General features: G+C 45.2%; 2 protein-coding genes across 5 annotated transcripts; one reads left to right on the top strand and one right to left on the bottom strand.

Annotated features, from left to right (window-relative positions):
- Positions 1-1,245: 1,245 nt before the first annotated feature.
- dmtn (dematin actin binding protein) lies at positions 1,246-18,514 on the bottom strand. Of its 4 annotated transcripts, XM_077019814.1 has the most exons (16): positions 15,437-16,067; positions 12,937-12,999; positions 11,939-12,001; positions 11,525-11,680; positions 10,809-10,853; positions 10,049-10,181; positions 9,704-9,748; positions 9,449-9,595; positions 9,254-9,363; positions 7,366-7,471; positions 6,053-6,111; positions 5,865-5,910; positions 5,714-5,721; positions 4,716-4,781; positions 3,385-3,465; positions 1,246-3,256 (listed from the first exon to the last, which is right to left on the bottom strand). In XM_077019814.1, exons 2-16 carry the CDS (start codon positions 12,943-12,945, stop codon positions 3,143-3,145), a joined length of 1,188 nt encoding a protein of 395 aa, XP_076875929.1. In that variant the 5' UTR covers positions 12,946-12,999; positions 15,437-16,067; the 3' UTR covers positions 1,246-3,142. The 4 variants fall into 4 exon arrangements, 1 of the variants encoding a protein (XP_076875929.1); XR_013133707.1 differs by lacking the exon at positions 15,437-16,067 and adding an exon at positions 18,229-18,514 and having other exon boundaries at positions 3,189-3,256; positions 3,385-5,721; XR_013133708.1 differs by lacking the exon at positions 15,437-16,067 and adding an exon at positions 17,157-18,188 and having other exon boundaries at positions 3,189-3,256; positions 3,385-5,721.
- Positions 18,515-18,941: 427 nt separating this feature from the next.
- On the top strand, positions 18,942-21,235 carry pbdc1 (polysaccharide biosynthesis domain containing 1). Its single transcript, XM_077019815.1, has 6 exons — positions 18,942-19,198; positions 19,727-19,792; positions 19,910-19,969; positions 20,046-20,186; positions 20,291-20,402; positions 20,910-21,235. The coding sequence occupies exons 1-6, from the start codon at positions 19,169-19,171 to the stop codon at positions 21,017-21,019; spliced, it is 519 nt and encodes a 172-aa protein (XP_076875930.1). The 5' UTR covers positions 18,942-19,168; the 3' UTR covers positions 21,020-21,235.
- The last annotated feature ends 879 nt before the right edge of the window (positions 21,236-22,114 follow it).

Raw genomic sequence — 22,114 nt, 5'->3', positions numbered from 1 at the left:
CAGACGGAAGAGGCTCTTAACACATAAATAATTAAAGAGTAATTAAATATATAAAAAAATTAATCTGTCTTCAGGGTTTAGACATTATCAACAGCCTATATGACAAACAACTTTAATTCATGTTCTTTTTACTCACCATACGTCATGTGAGATATTTCTTCATGACATAACTTACGGGGGAAAGAATGCCTAAAGGTCAGAACTAGTCTACATCCAACACAACGAAGTCTTTCGCTTTTGTGTGGAATCCACCGTAACTTATTAATTTAGACGCATTTGCATAATATGTAAATTGTACCAAATGTAGTCTTTTAATGCAGTTTTTGTTCAAACAGATCATAAAGTCCTGTGAAATCGCTGTCTCTTCTTGCGCCCTGATTTACATAGTCTATAATGACGCAATTTTAAGCAGGTTACATTTCAGACCATAAACAGAAATGATGAATGAATGCTAATAGTCCTAACACGGCAAAGATAAGAACAGGGTCTTTATTGTGGCTTATTGTGAATATAATGGGCCTACAAAATAAATATACTTAAGTTAGATTTCTATATGCAACTACATAAACAAATAAAAAGAAATAGAAATTGGACATTTTGAAAAATGGCACTGTTACACTGAGCACTAATGCCACCATGTGTTCACGTTATAGAACAACAGTCTTTTCATTGAATTGGGTTGAATTCACAATGTTCTTCTTGAGGACCAGAATCGGTTCATATCTTGGCACCATTTCAGCTACCAGCACAAGTGAACGAAACGTGAGTACGTGTGAAGATGACGCCATTCATCAGGTGTGTTGGAAGCTAGTTCTAGCTTTTTCTAGTTACTGAGCCAACTGGACAGGCAAAATGTACACTACAATGAAATTCATGAAAGGTGCAAAACATTTCAATTGCAAACTACAGACTATCAGAAAGCGATGGTTGTTTCAGCCTATTTTCTTTTTACATGTGATAAGAACAACCTGTTGGAGATGCTTCAATCAGTTCAAAATTACCGATCCAAGCGTGTATACAACTCGATGTGGTTAGTGCATTGAAACTAATTGTGCTAAACAAAGTGCTAACCCATTTTGAATTACTTAAAAGGTTTGTAACTAATTCAGATATCTTCCTCAATTATTGTCATTTGAAGTAATGATGCAAAGCATATTCAAAAACATTTATTTTATGCATATAAATTGTGTTGAGCTTGTTGTTCAGTTCATTGTGTTATTTCTCAATTTCACCAATACAACAAAGGACTGTTACAATGGTTTTATTTGTTCATGTACACAGTGTAATCAAACTGAGAGAAAAAACGTCCACGAGACAAGCAAGAAGCGGAGAACGGGAATATTCATTGTGAACACGTGTGTGTAGTCTGTGGGCAGCGCATGATAGAACAACACCTCAGCCATACAACTGCCTGGTTCCATGAATGTTCTCATAATAAGCAATTGGGGAATTGATCAACTTTAAACATGTTTGAAAATGAACAAGTTGGCTAGGAAATGTCCATAGTCGTTTCTCATGATGCTAGGTGACCTATGCTAGAGGTCAAGCCTGGCCTAGAAGAACGCCTGCTGTGACTTCTTCCAATAGACGCTTTCGACTTTCATCCTATGTGAAAAACCTTTCACTGTGAACGTATCTAGGCCTACAGCCAACACGTGCAATGCAAAGAGAGACCAGCAGGAGGTGGAATAAGTGCTGCACATATGTAATAAGTAATAATGATAATTATCAGATGATCCAGTGTTCCAGTCATTACATTCTGAGGAATGATGGGAAGATACAGGGTAGAGAGCTCTGTCTGCCTCCTCTAAACACATAGACTTTGCTCCGCCCCCTGCTCTAGATAAGTACAGAGAACTCTGCCCGCCTCCTCTAAACACATAGACTCTGCTCCGCCCCCTGCTCTAGAGACACACGGAGAGATCTGCCCGCCTCCTCTAATCACACAGACTCTGCTCCGCCCCCTGCTCTAAATACGTACAGAGAGCTCTGCCCGGCTCCTCTAAACACACAGACTCTGCTCTGCCCCTGCTCTAGAGACACTCTCCTGAGCACAGATACAGGCACTGCACTAGGTCTTCTGAGCACAGCCTGCAGTGTGCACAGTGTCTCAGCAATATACAGTAGCTTGTACTGTGGTACATCCATTCAATTTTCAATGAATGATGAAAAAAGACAAACCTGCAGCTACATGTGAAGTAAGCTAATTTAATGGATCAATTCCTTTGTATGATTTACATCTAATCAACATCTTTACTCATGATTTAGATGCGATGAAATGAATAAATATGTATACTTACAGTGACACTATTGGTTTTTTGGGAAACAGGTATGTTTTATGGTAATATCAGTGGTCATAACACAAAAACCAATTTGAAGGGTGTCACAATTCAGTTTTTTTTGTAAATATATATGCCTATATTACAAATTTAACTGGGCACTTTGAGAGACGTTCTAATAGAAAAGAATAAGGCGATAAGTCCTCGACCATAACATTATATTTGTTATTTTGAATCATATTTACTTGATCGTGAGACTAAATGTTAAACTCTTTCAGAATAACTACAAGCATTATTATTATACACTGACCATCTCATATACGAGAGGTCAACAATCCTCCAGATTTTCCCTTCCTACGCAGTTCAGCTTCAGGCTCTGCCTAGCCTGCTGGACCCAGGTGGTGGTACCTGCTGATTGGCTGAACAGGAGGGTTAAGGTATGATCTAATCTCTGCAGGATGGCCAATCTGCAGGCGGAGGGTTACTGGCCTACCCATATGCTTTATTGTTGTAGGTGATCACATGTGAACTCACAGAGGACTAAGAGTTCCTTTAGTATTTCCATTTAAAGCACACAGAGTTCACAACACACACACACACACACACACACACACACACACACACACACACACACACACACACACACACACACACACACACACACACGCATGCATACGCGCGCACACACATACACATACACACACACGCACATATACTAGCTGTTCGATTTGTGTTAGAATTAAAAGGTTATAATGTGTTGTCATTATGTGTAATTATCCTGAAACATTGTGTTAGTACTGGATTAGGGTCTGTCGTGTTTTCGAGGCAGGTAATGAGAGTCATTGGAAAAGGGCATGTCTCTGTTAGAAAAGTGAAACTTTTTTCTTCAGTTCATTTCGTTTCCACAGCGATAGCCGATCAAATTCTGTGATGACCATTCCGAATAAGTTATAGAATTCTTCTGGAGAAAGATGTCTCTGTGGTGAAGAGATGCAATCAAAATACAGTCACTTGACAAATGTAAGATATGCATTTATGGAATAAATATGGAGAGGGTCTAAGCAATTCTGAGCACAGACTAGAAAGCGGTGAAAGGCTTGTGTACCTCTAGTCTGGTCCGGTCTACTCCTGGTGGAAGCTTACAGCGCCCCCTATGGCTCACAATGAGCATTTCATACGGATAAGTCTAAAAAAATAACATTTATATAGACAAAAATCAATGAAACAAGCAAGCAGTTGTTTTATCAAATTATTACTCAGTTTGATAAAATGTATTCTTATAAAACCAGTCGTCAATCTCAAACTAATACATTTCAACAGTGATTTTTGTGCGACATTCAGCTTGCGTTAAATGCTACTATAGAACGCCCCGGTTGTTTAAACTAAAAAGTGAATCTGCTCAATATGCCACCTCCAAAGTTTCTGATGCAAGTTCATTTTCAGGCCGTAACGTTTGAATATGGCATTTGCTCAACACAAGACATTAAAGCGTTGTGGAATGCGAGGAAGGGCGTGGAGCAGAGTATGCGCGTGGTGCGGAGCGCGAGCGGAGGAGTGTAGTTTGGCTCACAGGAGGAGCGCCTTTTTTATAAAGTGGGAGCATCGACGTTTTCTATCGTTCCAATACCACTCCATCATCACACACACGAAAAGCCCCATTACTGCACGACGCGAGAAATACGCTCCTGTGTTAATCATTGTAAACCTTTACAGCAGTTTCTTGTAGCACGCGGGACCACAGTGTCAGTGTGAGCAACATACGATCTAATTTATATATCTGGATTCAGAACCCGTGATGTACAACTGTGTCAGAATATATTTTAAACAATATAGTCTAACGTCGTTTCTTGTATCCAATAACGCTGCTAACAGTACCACGACAAGCTGAGCCTTTCTTAACTTTAATGGAAGAGTTAATGGAAGGCAGCAGCCAATCAAAGTTAACTACATTCTGAAATCAGTGTTGTGACTAAGATTATCATGGCTGACTGGTTTTCTTGTACGTTTTTACATGACCCTGTATAAATTACATGACCCTGTTAAAACGAGAACTGCGTTGGCTGAATATTCTAACAAAAAAACAAGGCCTTCCATTGGTGCCCTGGATTTGCTTACAATAGATAATTGACAAACTTGCTTGCGTTGTTAATGACATGCTCCAAAACGACCAGCAGGTGGCGATACAAGCATTTCGATTCACTGGAATGTAAAGGCACAGTAACCAGTAAGTGGTATTCTCCTAAAGGAGTGGTCGAGCTGTAGGCCGGAAATAGACGACAAGCCGGAGTGAAGTCATGACATAATTGTTTTGCGCGATGAGCTATGGCTCCACTCCATTCACATACTCTGGTACTGAGGTCAGAATGAGAACACAGAGCAGCAAACTTTGGAGGGGCTCCTGTTATTCTGAATCCCGTGGATCCAAGAGCACCTCACCTTCAGCTCCAGAATGCTAGGCAGAGAACTTCCTCGATCCATTCTTGCCCCTGGAGCTTCTCTGTTCTACAGTCAAACCCCCCCCAACAGCCGACAACGGAGCCCAACACAGAGAAGACTGGCATGAACACACAGTCATTCTAAATGCACCAGGCCTCCACTGTGACGACCCCTTCTGCACGAGCAAGTCACAATAATGAATGCTCTTCAGCTCATTATTGAGTAGCAGACGTTGCAAGTGGAGCGTGACGAGGAGGTGAAGAACCCTGCACTGTCATCTGACGTTCTCCTGACTCTACGTCCTCAACATTGTGCAGATGCAGATGTCCAGATCAACTTGAACCCTTGACCTTGGGGCTATTGTACCACCAGGTGCACAACCACACCAGCTACAGTAGCTCCTACTTTGCAACTACACCTACAATGTCTGACCACAGAATCACAACTGCCAGGAAAGCAGATTTGGACGGCATTGTCAAGGCCGCAGTGACAGTGAGTAACACAGCAGTGGCTGTTGACCTGAGTGTGCCAGGCACAATGTTACTGGAGTTTATATACGTCAGTGTCACTGCAGTGTTGAGAGGTCCACAAAACGTACCCAGCCAACAAGGGCGCTGTGGTCAGAAATCAGTCACTAATGTAAGGTAGGTGACAGAAGGGATATATGTACTAACTGCACTCCTACAGGGCATCGGTAAATAAATGTTTGCAGCAACACTGGAGAGTGCATATTGTATACAGGGCTTCTGCCCCCTTATCCTAAGAGTCGAGTGGATCTTGTATGAGCGTCACCCTCTAATTGCAAGGAGTTCAAATCAGATGAGTGAAGCTGGATGAAGAAGGAACGTGCAAGCTAAGCTCTGTAGGTCAAAGTCACATTAGTGGCAATGCACAGGGAACTTAAGGGCTGGACGTATGGTCAGTATAAATCATCTAGGAGCGCAAGTCTTTAATATCTAGCAACAAACGTCCATGCAAAATACAAAGAAGGGTCTTACCTGCAGACCTAGAGGGCACACAATCACCATAAAGGAAGAAAAGTACATTAGAACCCTGTTTGACTGGATGGATGACTAAAACAGACATACATCGGTGTGTATGTGATCAGTTATCGGCTGCTTGCCATTCTTAAATTCATCTTTGTCTTACCTGTTCTGGGTTTGTCGTTGTCTGTGGAGAAGTCAGCGGACTGCAGCTACATACATGAACATTTAAAAGGAGAAAAAATATATATTTTAGGACTTTCAGAGGGATATCCTGGGGAAATGTCTGAGACAATGAGTCGGTGTTGGAGCTGCACAGGTCTGGAAGGACGAGGGAGGAAAGGCAGCGTGTACCCGCGACAAGCCTGACCGACTGCAGGGAGGCAGCGAGGCAGATTTAGACGCAGACGAACCTGCAGGCAAAAGAGATCCTACGTTACCCATAAGTCTTTTCTTATTACCCATCAACCCTCTCATATTACCAAGCGTCACTTCCCTTCTACTTTACGGGGGCGACTGAAGACTAACCCTTTCGACTACAGTTACCATATCTTTTTAAGGGTAAAAATAAGCTACACAGAATGCTTATGCCAGCCAAGACCAAATCTTCCTAGTTATTATCTTCAATATGTAATACACTGTAATGCTTTTAAATGAATTGAGAGTATTAAGAATGCTGCGAAGCATAACAGGGGACTGGTAAATGTCTCCAGCGGAAACACATTTCCTCTTACAAATGTACAAACTTACAAACTTGTCTAGGTCAGAATGCCCTACTGCATGTTATGGTGTACACACTCTTTATTGAGTGTATTGGGCTGTATGAACTAATCCACCCAGACCATATTCCCCCATGTGGCATTTGGCAGATACTATTTTCCAGACACCCTTGTCCAAGACCATATCAAAAACATATTCTCATACTAGCATAGATAGGATGATGTTAAGAATATGTGCTTTGTAACCAGATTGGGCAGCCTGTCTCCAATGCTGTGTTTCATGACCGTTCTCAACATACTTTCATCAGCTTTTCCCCGGGACATGGATACACACCATCTGTGTCACATGACTGCACCATCAGCGTCACATGACTGCACCATCAGCGTCACATGACTGTGCTCCTGCAGGGCTTGGGGAGGAGAGTTTAATGGGGGCAGCAGGAGCAACACCCTCTCAGATGATTATCCTGACAATTTGCTCATTTTCTTTTCATTACAATAGACAGAAATATCTGCCAAAGGACCAATGGAGTGAACCGATCATAGATGGAGTTGTAATAGACGGAACTGTAATAGACTGAGTACTAATAGTTATAATAATGTCAGGAATTTGATCCTATACACAGCCCTGTTGATTTTTCCTTGCACAGTTTTACATAATATTACAATGTCTGCTAGGAAACATTCTGCTGATCTGATTCTTGTAAAGGCATCAGGGATTCTTCCAGACAAGGGCAAGTTGATGAGAGCATGTTAAACACAGTAATGGAACTTCTCCCAAGTTTTTGCAGCGTGTCCCACTTAAAAATGTGACCACCAGGGGTCCTCAGTGAGCGATTAGAGAATGCAGTATCAGCAAAGGGAAGAACACAGAGCTCTGCAAAAAAAAAACAAACACAACCCCACACACACTCACACAAAACAATAACAGCTCAGAACATCACTCACCCATATGCATGTGTGTCCTGTCTGGGAGTGAGCGGGTTTTCCTCCGGAAGTGCACTGATTTCTCCATTTCCTCCTTCAGGATCAGCTTACCCAAGTTGGACTGGATCTGAAAGAGGGGCAGGCAGGGTGAGAGCAGTGCCTTAGTGCCCGCCCCCAAACACGTGCACGCCCATCGTCTATACAGTGCCTTAGTGCCCGCCCCCAAACACGTGCACGCCCATCGTCTATACAGTGCCTTAGTGCCCGCCCCCAAACACGTGCACGCCCATCGTCTATACAGTGCCTTAATGCCCGCCCCCAAACACGTGCACGTCCATCGTCTATACAGTGCCTTAGTGCCCGCCCCCAAACACGTGCACGCCCATCGTCTATACAGTGCCTTAGTGCCCGCCCCCAAACACGTGCACGCCCATCGTCTATACAGTGCCTTAGTGCCCGCCCCCAAACACGTGCACGCCCATCGTCTATACAGTGCCTTAGTGCCCGCCCCCAAACACGTGCACGCCCATCGTCTATACAGTGCCTTAGTGCCCGCCCCCAAACACGTGCACGCCCATCGTCTATACAGTGCCTTAGTGCCCGCCCCCAAACACGTGCAAGCCCATCGTCTATACAGTGCCTTAGTGCCCACCCCAAACACGTGCACGCCCATCGTCTATACAGTGCCTTAGTGCCCGCCCCCAAACACGTGCACGCCCATCGTCTATACAGTGCCTTAGTGCCCGCCCCCAAACACGTGCACGCCCATCGTCTATACAGTGCCTTAGTGCCCGCCCCCAAACACGTGCACGCCCATCGTCTATACAGTGCCTTAGTGCCCGCCCCAAACACGTGCACGCCCATCGTCTATACAGTGCCTTAGTGCCCGCCCCCAAACACGTGCACGCCCATCGTCTATACAGTGCCTTAGTGCCCGCCCCCAAACACGTGCACGCCCATCATCCATACAGTGCCTTAGTGCCCGCCCCCAAACACGTGCACGCCCATCGTCTATACAGTGCCTTAGTGCCCGTCCCCAAACACGTGCACGCCCATCGTCTATACAGTGCCTTAGTGCCCGCCCCCAAACACGTGCACGCCCATCGTCTATACAGTGCCTTAGTGCCCGCCCCCAAACACGTGCACGCCCATCGTCTATACAGTGCCTTAGTGCCCGCCCCCAAACACGTGCATGCCCATCATCCATACAGTGCCTTAGTGCCCACCCCAAACACGTGCACGCCCATCATCGATATAGTCCCTTAGTGCCCACCCCAAACACGTGCACGCCCATCATCCATACAGTGCCTTAGTGCCCGCCCCAAACACATGCACGCCCATCATCGATATAGTCCCTTAGTGCCCACCCCAAACACGTGCATGCCCATCATCCATACAGTGCCTTAGTGCCCACCCCAAACACGTGCACGCCCATCATCGATATAGTCCCTTAGTGCCCACCCCAAACACGTGCACGCCCATCATCCATACAGTGCCTTAGTGCCCGCCCCAAACACGTGCACGCCCATCATCGATATAGTCCCTTAGTGCCCATCCCAAACACGTGCACGCCCATCATCCATACAGTGCCTTAGTGCCCGCCCCAAACACGTGGACGCCCATCATCCATACAGTGCCTTAATGCCCACCCCAAACACGTGCACGCCCATCATCCATACAGTGCCTTAGTGCCCGCCCCAAACACGTGCACGCCCATCGTCTATACAGTGCCTTATTGGCCAAGCAGGCGCACACCCATCGTAGGCACAGTGAAATGACTGGAAGTGCAACACAAAAGCGTCCTTAGAGTGTGTGTGTGTGTGTGTGTGTGTGTGTGTGTGTGTGTATGTGTGTGTGTGTGTGTGTATGTGTGTGTGTGTGTGTGTGTGTGTCCAGAATCTTCTCTCACCCGGTGAAGCTCCTGCTCCTGCAGTCTCCGAGCGTCCTCTGTGAGGTCCTCAAAGTCATCTTCCTCTGCCGCTGTCCCCTGCTCAACTGCCTTCTTCCTCCACTCAATCTCTACAGGACAACACAAACATGCAGTGTACATTAGCAGGGCTTCATATCAGAGTAAGAGAGGAGTAGTAATGCAACTCCTGCATACCCATGCTAGCCAGAGAGGGTGGACAGGGCCAGTACTCCGTCTCAATCTTAGATGGCTGGCTTGGATCCGGAGGCTGAGCAGCTGGAAACTTGGAGGACAAGATAATGACCTCGTCTTTATTCTTGAGTGGGACTGCGGCCGCTCCATCTACGAGGCCGAGAGAGTTGTGACAGAAACGGTGATCCACGGCATGACTCAAATATCTAAGATTATATACAATATTACCAATTCAGAAAAGAAAATTAGGACAAATACCATGCTTGTAAATTGGAGGCTTCTTGTAGATGTTGCTTCCATTCTCTGAAAGAAAAGAAAAAAAAATTACATTGTTATCATTAGATCATTACATTACATGAAGCATTATTAATACAGTAAGCATGTATGGCTCTCACATGGTCTGTACGGGTTGGTGTCTCAGCTGGTCTGTACGGGTAGGGGTCTCACCTGGTCTGTATGGGTAGGGGTCTCACCTGGTCTGTATGGGTACTGGTCTCACCTGGTCTCTAAGGTTAGTGGTCTCACCTGGTCTGTACAGATAGGGGTCTCACCTGGTCTGTACAGGTAGGGGTCTCACCTGGTCTGTACAGGTAGGGGTCTCACCTGGTCTGTGGAAATGCTGTAAGGGGCCTCGGGAGGAGGTGCTGATTTTGCGGAGCTGTGTGGTGGAGCCCATGACAGAGGAGCTGGGAGAACCCTGCTCTGACCACTCCTTCTGCTCTCTGGAAGCGAACATCTGAGTGCCAGAGCAGAAGAAAGGACCAATCTAAGCGCTGGACCAATCTAAATGCTGCCTAATAGCATCCCACATTACAGCACTTGAATCTGCACTCAGTTATCTGGCTGAATTTCGATGAGTAGGTAAGTTCTGTAGGCTCATTTCCCAGCAGCCTGTGCAGGGGGTTGAAGGGGCGGGGCTACTGAAGCTGCACTTCTACCATCAGGACAGCCTGTGCCAGTTTGACATGGTAGATTTATGTCCGAGTATAAACCGCTCCATCTGGCAGTCGAGAGCAAAGGATTTTTTGGAAGCCAGGAGCAAGAATTGAACTGCAGTGATATTACACAGTTGTAAAAATGTTTTCAGGAAACTCTAAAAAGCCTAAAACATTCTCAGACGTCCTGGCATGGAATAACCTTACTTATTATTTAGTGAGCTAAGCCAGGAAGGGAACATGGCTGTCAACATCAATATACACCCTGACACGTAAAACCCCAGAAGCTGATCCCAAATCCATCACCACGCTCTGAGAAGTTTAATAGATGTGGGCCAGTATATGTAGTTCTGGGACGTGTACATGCATATAAGCAAAACTGTTCTGAGTGCAGACAGGATAAAAGCAGGCAGGAGCCATTGTCTCACCTCGGGGGAGGGTGGGGGAGAGATGGAACGTGGTGACATTGATCTCTAGAGGAAACAGAGAGAGAGCAGAACACAGATGTGGATGCTTCAAAGGCCGGCTACTGACTCACAGTTCAGTCTCCAACACACACCCACACCACACACAATCTATGATTGCAATATCACAGAATGACTATTCACAAGGCATATATATAATTATCTCTGAAAACCCATTTTGATTAGATCCAATAATAATTTCCATTCTCCTCGCGCTTCTAGAAGTGACTCATTCACGTACAGCGGCCTGACCCAGCAGCAATTTTGCCTCTTCCATTTGCACTACTGATCTGTCAACTACTGAATACAGCACTACTAACATGTCTACTACTGAACATAACACTACTGACCTGTCAACTACTGAACACAGCACTACTGACCTGTCAACTACTGAACACAGCACTACTGACCTGTCAACTAATGAACACAGCACTACTTATCATCCTCCTCCTGAACACAGCACTACTGACCCTCAACTTCCTGAACACAGCACTACTGACCCTCAACCTCCTGAACACAGCACTACTGACCCTCAACCTCCTGAACACAGCACTACTGACCCTCAACCCCCTGAACACAGCACTACTGACCCTCAACCCCCTGAACACAGCACTACTGACCCTCAACCCCCTGAACACAGCACTACTGACCCTCAATCTCCTGAACACAGCACTACTGACCTCTCTGCTCCTGGTCAGGCCGGTGCGGTCCAAAGCCGACATGCTGAAATGGGGCTCATACACCATGAGGTCAGGGCGCTCCACCTCCAGGATGGCTTTGTCTTTAGGGATAGCTGCCAGATCTTTATAACCGATCACCTGATTGTCCATCCGTGCCTGCAGTACAGAAGAGGTGCATACAGCTGAAACCTGAAGCTTCAGGAGTCTGAGAAAATATCACTCTTTATTTTTTTTTTACATTACTCTAAGTTCCTGGTTAATGGGACAGCCAGCATCATGTCAGACGACATAAAATGGTACATATCAGTCTGGATCAGTCCACAACTGCTTAACACTGGCTACATGTGACAGGGCGTAGCTAAAAATTCACAAGTGGAATGCACACGAACAAATAAATAAATGGGTGGGGCTTACCACAATGGATGAGGCAGGAGAGCCAGGAGCACTAGGACCCCGGGAGGACGGGGCTGTCCCAGCCTGCCAGAGGGCAAAGTGAAAGATTAGAGGTCACAGAAGTCATCATTAAACCACAACAATCAAGCATGGCCTAAATTAAATATCTGAAAGGAGCTGTAAGATCTATAATAATATCAATCACACTCTGGGCAAATCACCTCCCCCTCATCTGGCCTCAAAGTGAAATCAGAACTAATAGGATGTGTATTCAACAAAGCAAGATTGGATATCTTCACACAGCATAAATGCTATTAGAAATACTTTTTAACTAAATAGAAATTGCAATTAAACTTAATTAAAAGTGAACCTACACACAAGTCACAGTCAAATACCTAGATTGCCCCATTAAGCAAGGACTATCCCTCCCTTTAGTCAAAATACTGAAGGGTCAGCACATCACTCCACAGTGGTCAGTGTTATGATATGACAACATGGTTTGAGAATTTAAATTGCAAGAATAGTGAGAATTGGTGGTAAATTAGTTAGAAATCAAAGACTTTATGTACCGGCACCATTGAGGAAAAAAAGAGGAAAACACTGCATACTATACCCTAAATACTATACCCTGCAAACTATACCCTTTCATTCATAGTCAATTATACCATCAGGCAGGTGGTGCAGGACGCCAAGAGCAATCAGGAACATTTAGAAGAGGATCTTTTTTGCAGTAGAAATCATGTATTCTCAGGTTTGTAATTATGTGGTATGTTTATGATGTGTGGCATTTATGTGACTCATTTTATGTAAATGTGATGAATGGTTCACGCCATGAATGTGAATTTTTTATTCTGTTTTCAGTGCCACAAGTGACAGAAAACTAATTTCCACACTGTGGATAATAAATGATTCTATTCTATTCTATTTTATTTCAGTGAGCAATGTTAAGTGCTAAAGGGCAAGACCAAAGTATACGGACAAAACAACCCCGAAACATTCATTCCAGCTCCTGTTCGTACCTTTTGCATGACAGCTGAACACTTCAGAACTCTCTACTGATCTCCAGGCCAAGCAACTCGGTCCTAAAACACAAATCCAAAGCTACAAGTTAGTTTTAGTAAATTTTAATGTTAAAGGGAGAACTCATTTTGATCAGAGAAAAGCGAAAAGCCATCTCAAAAGAGAAAAGCCATGTTAGGGTACCAGCATGTATGGACAGTACAGGGAGAGGTCCTCTCAGCAAATCCCTTTAATTACACTCGGGCCCCTGCTGGTGGCCCTGGCATTGTAAACACTTCCTCCACCACAGCACAAATATATGCTACATGGGTGACGTTATTGTTTGCCCAAAGTGCTCTTTATCAGTCAGGGATCGCATTAGCATTCACTGGACAGCAGCCACGAAATGACATCCTTCACTGTCTGATTAGTGGCCGTAAACGACGTTCAAGCCATCTGAGTCCGAGTGCAATCGGAGCGTCTTGATTCCACGCAGGGCTGTGCCGTCTGGCCGGAATGAGATGCTAACTCATCGGAGAGGGGGACATCCTGTCTTGTCAGGTCCAGCCTGGGGGGGGGGACAGTGAAGACAGCCTGTCTCCCACTCACTCGTTCCCCTTGAGAGGTGTCACATTTGAACAGAGGTCTCTCTGACCTCTCTGAGGCCTGCGTTTGGGTGATCGTTCACCAGTCAACCGTAAAAAGACCCCGTCGTTCATTCAATAAAAATGTGATTAACACTTATTAGGCTGTATACCAAATTAGGTTTGGGAGACTCCTCAAAAAAACTCAACTGTCTACTGCCATGTGCAAAATTAACTTTTACTTCCTTTCAGTTTCATGCTGGGATGTAGAAAACGTGAAACATTTTTCAATTAATCTGCTTCCAAAGGAGGAAGAAGATGAAGGTGTGCTATCTGGGAATAATGGTTTCAGCCACTGGGATTCATCCTCAGCCCACACTGAAGTGATATGTAGACTGGGCTTGTGTGCCACTGCTTCTCCCCCCACGTGACCCCCACGTGACCCCCACGTGAGCTTTGTTCTGAAAAGCTGGGGAGAATGAAACCATGCTCAGCCACAACACCACGGCAACAGCTCTCCCAGAAAAACAAAACATGTTTATAATGAATACATGTGAATACTCGAACGAGCTAATGCCCTCACAACGAGAAGGAGAAAATTCTTTCTAGTTCTTTTATTTACTTTTTGACAGTGGTCTAACTGTGTTGCCTTCACGTGTTCCTCGTCTGCCTCCTGGGTGGAGTTTGTGGGGGATTGTCCCAGCTGGTTAAACGGTTGGATGTTCACCACAGGTCACGTTTCCCAGAGCGTGAAGGGTGGTCACACAGACGTGTGCTGAGCTGTCTCTGCTGATGGGTTTTATCGCCAGCACCACCACATGACAGGAGCCCCGTTAGACCCTGGAGAACGGACCCCATCTGCATCGGACGCCCCGCAATCCTAGATCAATTTGGGGAAACCCCCTCAAATGGCCTGTGTGTGTTGGGGGGGGGGGGGGGGGGGGGGGGGGGGTTGATTTACTAGAGACGCCAGCACAGAAAGGACATTTTAAATCTTGATTATATACTTGACGTGTTTGTCCCTGAGGGCCTGGAGCATTTATGTTTAAATATGTTTATATTTATGTGTACTGCCTGTGGGCTGTGCAGATGGCAGCAATGGCAAGTGAATCTGTCCTTCCTGAATCTGTCCTGCCTGAATCTGTCCTGCCTGAATCTGTCCTGCTTCTCATCTCATCATGGAGCCCAGAGCTCCATGCAAACACATGCCAGATGCCACACTAAAGGCCCAAGAGTCTCCTGCAGGACCCAGCAGGGCACAGCAGGACGTCGAAGCACATTAGAGAAAACAAATGATCCCAACGTGGACCAACACAGTGCACAGAGGAGCGTGCAGCACGCATGTCCACAGCCGAGCCAGACCAGGATGGCGGGGCTCATGTTTCAGACCTGTGCTAATGCATCTCCAATCAGGATGTGGGGTACTGGGTAAACTGAGTGGTCATCTAGGGAACCATGCCACGACCCCTGACCCCTGCCTCGGTCAGCATGCACCCAGGAGCAGGGGGCATACAGTATCCTCACCATGTCCTCCACGAGGCATCAGCACGGACAGTAGCCGCATGAGACGCCTGCGTGCACATGGGACACATGGTCTCAGGACAGCAGCCCACCCAAAGATGAAGAGGCAGGTCTGGACAGGGGCGCTTGTGTGCAGACACCGCTCAATTATCAGCTGATCTCAGGGTTCATCGGTGAGTGACCTCATAATGTAAAACAGCATCTCACATTTCATTCATTTCAGCTATTTTAAAATTGAAAACGACACAGTGCTTTGTCATGGGTCTAATAACTTCAAACAGCCCCACTTTGAAACAAGTAAACAAACACCAGCAGATGGCAAACAACAGAAAGCAATAAGAAAAGAAACGAAACTCGAACAGACCCAGAGAGGCCGGGTGTCCGCGTGGCTGCGTGCTGGAGAGGAAACGCTTACAGGTCCATGGTTCCTGTCCTCTTTCTTCTCTTCTCCACAGCACCTCTCTCCTTCTCTTCCTCTCTCTTCTTCACACTTCCTCTCCTTCACTCCGTCACTCTGCTTTCTCTCGTCTCCTGCGGCCCGTCACACTCTTCTTCTGCTTCTCTCTCTCCCCTCTCATATTTGCGCTCCTTCGCTCTCTCCCTCTCCTCTCTGCGTGCTGTCTGCGCTGTGGCCCCACCCCCTTCCCTCTCCACCCAAACCGAAACACACTTATCTCGGCACAGCACGAGCAGCCAACGCCCAATCAGGCGTGTTGGTGCCGTCACCGGGGCAACGCTTCACCCTGCTCGGTCTGGATAAAATCCTCCAGGCTCCGCTGATGGAAACATCACCTTGGCAATGTTTTGTTTGCTCCTTCAGGAGAGAAGTGAACTCCACGTGGAGGCGGCTGTAGCAGAGGCCACTATAGCAGTTATTCAGCTCATGCAGCAGCTACGTATGTGAACCATGGCAGGTGTGTGAGACCCAGGGGATGCAGTGCTGTAGACATCCTTATCATAGCCTGCATCACTAGCCACACAGTCTCCACACAGTGCCTGCACACAGCCCCCCCACACAGTCTCCACACAGTGCCTGCACACAGCCCCCCCACACAGTCCTCGCACATAGTTCTCACACACAGTCCACATACAGCCCCCACAGTCCACACACAGCCCCCACACAGTCTCCACACAGTGCCTGCACACAGCCCCCACACACAGTCCCCACACACAGTCCACACACAGCCCCCACACACAGCCCCCACACAGTCCTCGCACATAGTTCTCACACAGACCCCAGACGCCACACCGGGGCTTTGAAACCCTGCCTCCTGCTGCTGAGATCCTTTCATGGCTTCAGCAGTTGAACAATGGCTGTGCAGCAGTTTGTTCTTACAAAAACATCCTTGCCTGTATCTTCACACACCACACACACACACACACACACACACACACACACACACACACACACACACACACACACACTCAACTCTGCCTTCCAGTTCTCCAAGTGTTCTAAGCAGCCATCCTCAACTCACGTCACACTCCCTTATTCTCTGTACGTAGCCAGTGAGCCAGAGCATTCAGGTCTCACACAGGGTGTGTGAAGGGCTCCCACAGGGCATCCACACCATCCTCCAGCCTGAAGCTGGCACACCCAGCCGCTGGTTTCACCCTGGCAGCTCCGCTGACCGCTAGCAGATTCTCCCACCAGCAGGAAGAGTGACTAATGGATTCACACAATCAGATTAGCATCCTACTGACTACATGGCAAAAGCAGTCCAGCTCACTCCAGCAGTTAAGCTGCACCACAGAAGAAGTGAGGTGGGAGGAATTAGTGCACCAAGGGGTTCTGCTCATATGGGCGAGTAGATAGAAGCTGCTTAATCTCACTATACATGCTTAAATAATAAAGCGTGTATGTGATAAAAAGATCTTCATAATTCATTCAGAAGATTACATTTCTCATTTGTCAGATAACAAGATGAAAACCATGAGCCCATTAGCTGGCCGCGTGTACAGGGTGTACAAAAGGCATCACAAATGTACAGAAAGACCCTTTGAAAATAAATATAATCTGTGCAGATACAGAAAGTTATTCATCTTAAACACAGAAATTTTGTTTTATGTGCCAGCGTTCAGATGTCTTGGTGAGCGTTCATGAGGAATGGGAGAAAATATGCCTGAATACTTGCCTCATTTTATGGGTGTTTCCTCACTTTGGAGACTGGACTACTCTCTTTAATACGGTCTCTTGCCGTTTCAGCTGAACCAGAACTAAACATCCACAAAAACTGAGTAATAGAAGCTATAAAAATTAAGAACGGGAAAATTTGCCTTCAGTGTAACAGTACGAAGACGGGGAAATCGTTTTGCTTTCGTGCCCTAGTTTAATGTACTGTCATAGGCCGCAGTTTTATTAAATTAAAATCAACGTAAACATAAAAAAATAAGGAAAAAAATATATAAACAGGTTTATCACGTTAATTCATTGTACCACATCGTAAATGTAAGCTACATCATACGAGCATTTGTACGTACATAACAAAACAACAATGTCCCAAAAATGCCAAACGCCTACGTTGGCGCCTACGGAATTCTCCGAAGTGGCGAGGACGTCCTGTTGCTTTTGACAGGAACACGAGACATCAAAGTCCTGACTACTGACTACTGACTACTGACTCCACCAGCACCGCTGGAAGGGGCGCGCGCCTCCGCCTTCTTCAGAGAGGACCAGTTTCTTCTTCACTGTTCTGTTCAAACGTAACTATGTTACTATATCCAAAAAAAGCCATTCAAGTCAAATGTCCACAAAGGAAATAAAGGTGAACGAGCAGTGGTAGGAGTAAACAAACATACAGGCATAAAAACATCCAGATTTAAGATGAGTAGGTTTGGCGTTTAGAAGTGAAAAACATGCATCTGTTGAAGGTTACTGACAGGCCTACAGACACGCCTCCACACTGCGCTCTTTTTTCCCCTTTTTGAGAGGGGGAGGCATATGACTATTACATTTGGGTTGTTTTAGATTACCTAATGTATAAACATTTTCCAGCAATGTTAACATCCGTGTGAGTTGGCTTTAGAAGGCATGTTGCGCAAACACTGCGATCGCTAATGGGCGATGATGCTTGCTTACGACATCTAACCGATTGCAGAAGCGTGTCTGCTTTTAATTGTATTCTGGTTAGTATTTCAAATGCGTTAATGTGCACCTGCCTAACTCGATAAGAGGTACAAGGTCATTAGACCTATGCGCAACCTTACCTCCTCAGACCTGAAAAAAACTCTTCGTTTCTTTAGACCGTCCTTTCCGCACGAAGATGCAGCGTTTCAAAGGTCCATTACGCGCGACAACATTACGTGGACGTCACATCGCCGTTATCTTCGAGTAGGACAGTCTACGGTACCACGCGTTAAACGGTCAATCGAAGACTGGAGCAATTGCGATTAAAAAGAATGAAATTCGTGGCTTTAAAAATGATACAGATCGATTCGCTCCTTTCGCAGGGAATGGGCGTTGATGCGAAGGGCACCGTCACGCCGTCCCACAATAAATGGTTTATTATAGGCTAGGCGGGCGTTCATCTTTTGCACATGTATTGCTTCTACTGGCTTCTTAACAAAAAGATTCGCAATACATTTCACATTTCTGGAGCTCCATAGGACATGCAATAACCCTGTAATATAAAAGCTACAAATTATGCTCCTGATTCTCAATTACGGTTATTTTCTCGTTATAGAGGAAAAACGTGTACGTGGATAGGCTACCTGATTTTTTATCAGCCTAACCAAAGGCACATACGCTACACTTTTCCCCAACTTTTTTAGGTCTGCGACACAGGAATTAAACTACTTGGTCAAAACAACAGTTCAACAATCCTGGAGGGAGGAAACGCTTTCCCAACTGCAGCCACAAGAGGGCAGCATAAGCACACGTTTGACCGGACTGGTCCCATTCGCCTCAAGGCTGCACGACGTACAATACCGCATAGCGGCAGGACAGCCCACATTTCGCTGATCAGCGTCAAATAATTCCATTAATTATACCTATCCAGTTCTCTCATATGGACGTGTCCTTATGCGTGACGCCATAACGATTCGTTTACTTTGATCAAACTTCATTTTAATGGTTATACCTAAATTCAGACATTATCTGTCTCTTTAAGAACGCTCATGAACTAGTTCCGGGTTAAACGGCGTCAACATGGACTCGGGGGATATTCTTGCTTCTCTGGTATTGAAGTGCTTTTTAAATTTTATTTTAATTTACTGTGCGTACGGAATCTAGCAACATCCTGTCGTCCGGCAAATGTTTAATTATATAAAAAATATTGATTCATAGAATGATTTATATAAAATGGTGAATTTTATTCGTTTATGCCGAGGTTGACATGCTAGAGCGAGCACGGTGCATGTGGACAACAGTAGACGAGCTGGTGGTGGTGGTAGTAGTGGTAGTAATAGTAGTAGTAGTGGTAATAGTGGTGGTAGTAATAGTAGTAGTAGTGGTAGTAGTGGTGGTAGTGGTAAACTTATCTGGGTTATCTATCCCAGGATACTTAAATCAGACATCTTTGAAAATAAGCAATCTATTTGTACATGATAACCATACAAACACACACAGATTTAAAGAGTTTTGTGTTTGCTCAGTGACTAACATGTAACTCTGGGTATGTAGTTTAAAGAAACGTAACGGGTATGGCTGCATTAATAAAACAGTGACATATTTCAGTCCGAATAATAATCATTGATAAATTATCAGGGTGTGAATGGAGCTGCGGCGGCTGCGCACGCGCTCTCGTTACCTGCAGAGGCATACGGAAATGACGTAAGTGTTCGATTTGTTTAGTTTCATTTGTATTATTTGTTCAAGTCCGTGTGAAGATGGACCGTAGAGTGACTCGTGAATGTTTGACCTGTATGTATTACGTTTGTTCCCGCTCAGGCGCAGTTAGAAGTGTTGTGGGCTATGAAGGCCTATAATCACGCCGAGGTTTACTTCAACGTAAGTGCGTTAGTTCAGCTCCGCCGGTAAGACGGCGTGATGTGGACACTTTACCGAGCCGCTTCTCCCGTTTCAGCTCATCAGCTCCGTGGAGCCGACCTTTCTGAAATTAACAAAGTCGGACGACATGATCTACAGTAAATTCAGGGAGGATTTCCCTGACATGGATATTAAGACTCTGGATCCAGAGCTACTTAAATCAGCAGATGCAAAAGAGGTTTGTTAGGGCTATCCCTTTATAATTGTTCTTTTCCAGAATCTAAAAAAAATTTAATGATAAATGTGTTGTGGGAGGTAATTTTCCTTATTCAACTCTTGCAGAAATGGAGACCCTTTTGCAACCAATTTGAAGGAATTGTTGAAGACTTTAATTATGGAACATTACTCCGTTTAGACTGCCAAAAGGACTATACAGAGGAGAACACTATATTTGGTATGTTCCAAAAGATCTTTTAGGATAATTCGTCTATAATCCCAAGCAAAACACCTATTCCATTATCAAACACCCAGAGTTCATCCTGATAATTACATTTTAGTGAAATACAAAATATATGGATGTGTATCCCCTAAAATCTGCATTGTAATTTGATATGATTATCAAGGGCAGTGTATAATGTAGAATTTCCACAACAAATCTTACATACAAGTCGGAAATTTGAGAAATGTAGTTAATAAATATATATAAGCAAAATAATCCGGATGAGGACGGAGCAATATGGCTACGGTACAGCTTTACCTGCTATTGTATACGTGCATGGCTGAAGGTAGATCAGTATACCATGCTTGTATTTGCACCAGATCAAGGACAGGACATGTCTATCCAGGAGAAATAGGAATCTGCACAATTACTTTCTACTTGATTGCACCGGACAGTGCTGTCTTCAGTAGTCTGATGTCTGCCAAGCGATTGGAGTGAATTAAAATGTCATTTCCTTTTCAGCCACCCGAATCCAGTTTTTCGCCATAGAGATCGCAAGGAACAGAGAAGGTTACAATGACGTCGTCCACAGCGCTCGAGCAAAGGCGAAACAGCAGCAGGATCAGTGTTAGCCACCCCAGCGCACCACTTCAGTGGCCCTGCGCAAGCTGGACGTGTTTGTCCCTACGAGTTCATTCAAGCTGAAGGCATGTTCCAAAGAGGAGAGTAACCTGAGACTTGGACAATGTAATGAAACATATGTATTTAACTTGTAAAAATTTCCCCCTTTGTTGGTGACTAATGCTTTTGATTTTGTAACAAATAATCAAGTGTTAAAGCTCCAAGCACTTTGTCTCCCTGTTTCTTTTTTAATCAGAAAGCAATTTCTAATTTATGACTGCTTCATCAGTTTTATAATGGTTGCATACCCAAAGCAGACCAATCTGATTTGACTGTTAGACATGCAGTACTACCATAATTACAGGAATATGCACGTTAGTACAAACCAATGATGTTTATTTTGCAGTCACAATGCTTACACTATATGTAGCAGACATCCAAACAGTTCAACCAGCTACCACTCCAAAGACTCGACACACAGCCGCCAGACGGACACATTCACATCGGGGAACCGCAAAAGAAACGGGAACTTCAATGAACATCCAGGAGTCTCGGACATGGTTAAGAGATGAGCTAGTTCTTCACAAACAGTTAGCAGCAACATCTGTTGAGAGTAGCACAAGTTGCTAAAATAATCCATTGCTTCTGGTTTTAAATCTACCATATTGTGATGCATTATTTTCTTGTTATTTAAAAAAACGAAAAAAAAAATAATTCACTTGAGGGGAAAAAAAAAACTTGAAGGGGGGAGGGGGTAAAGCTAGAGGCAACTGGCAGGTGATTGGCTCCTGCTGTGATGACTGGCAGGTGATTGGCTCCTGCTGTAATGACATTGAGTACCAGGTTCTTTTTAAAGTACATGGCTACATCCTACAGGCCGCACTACCAAACAACGCCAGCTCGATGATGAAGCCACAATTTACTGGAAGCCTGTGAGATTAAAACACAGGACAAACAGCTGACGAGAGCCCAGAACGAGCAACTTCACTACAACCATGAGTCAGTTTACCTAATCACATTCCACAAAAGACACGACCAAACCTCCAGAGGATAAAAGGGTGAGGTGAGGTGTTTTTGCCCATTGGCCGAACTCTCAGACACACCTA

The sequence above is a fragment of the Brachyhypopomus gauderio genome, chromosome 10 (assembly GCF_052324685.1).
Source record: "Brachyhypopomus gauderio isolate BG-103 chromosome 10, BGAUD_0.2, whole genome shotgun sequence".
Classification (NCBI taxonomy): domain Eukaryota; kingdom Metazoa; phylum Chordata; class Actinopteri; order Gymnotiformes; family Hypopomidae; genus Brachyhypopomus; species Brachyhypopomus gauderio.
The sequence above is the reverse complement of the archived record's forward strand: the minus strand, read 5'-3'. Positions and strand labels throughout refer to the sequence as shown.

Excerpts from the sequence above, each read along its gene's own strand:
- dmtn (XM_077019814.1), bottom strand. Across the intron at positions 6,112-7,365 it reads CAGGACACACATGCATATGG|GTTCGTCTGCGTCTAAATCT; the intron begins GTGAGTGATGTT and ends TTTTGCCTGCAG. Across the intron at positions 5,911-6,052 it reads GTCGGTCAGGCTTGTCGCGG|CTGCAGTCCGCTGACTTCTC; the intron begins GTACACGCTGCC and ends TCATGTATGTAG.
- pbdc1 (XM_077019815.1), top strand. The coding sequence starts at position 19,169 with ATGGACTCGGGGGATATTCTTGCTTCTCTG. Across the intron at positions 19,970-20,045 it reads ACGCCGAGGTTTACTTCAAC|CTCATCAGCTCCGTGGAGCC; the intron begins GTAAGTGCGTTA and ends CTCCCGTTTCAG. Across the intron at positions 20,403-20,909 it reads AGAGGAGAACACTATATTTG|CCACCCGAATCCAGTTTTTC; the intron begins GTATGTTCCAAA and ends TTTCCTTTTCAG.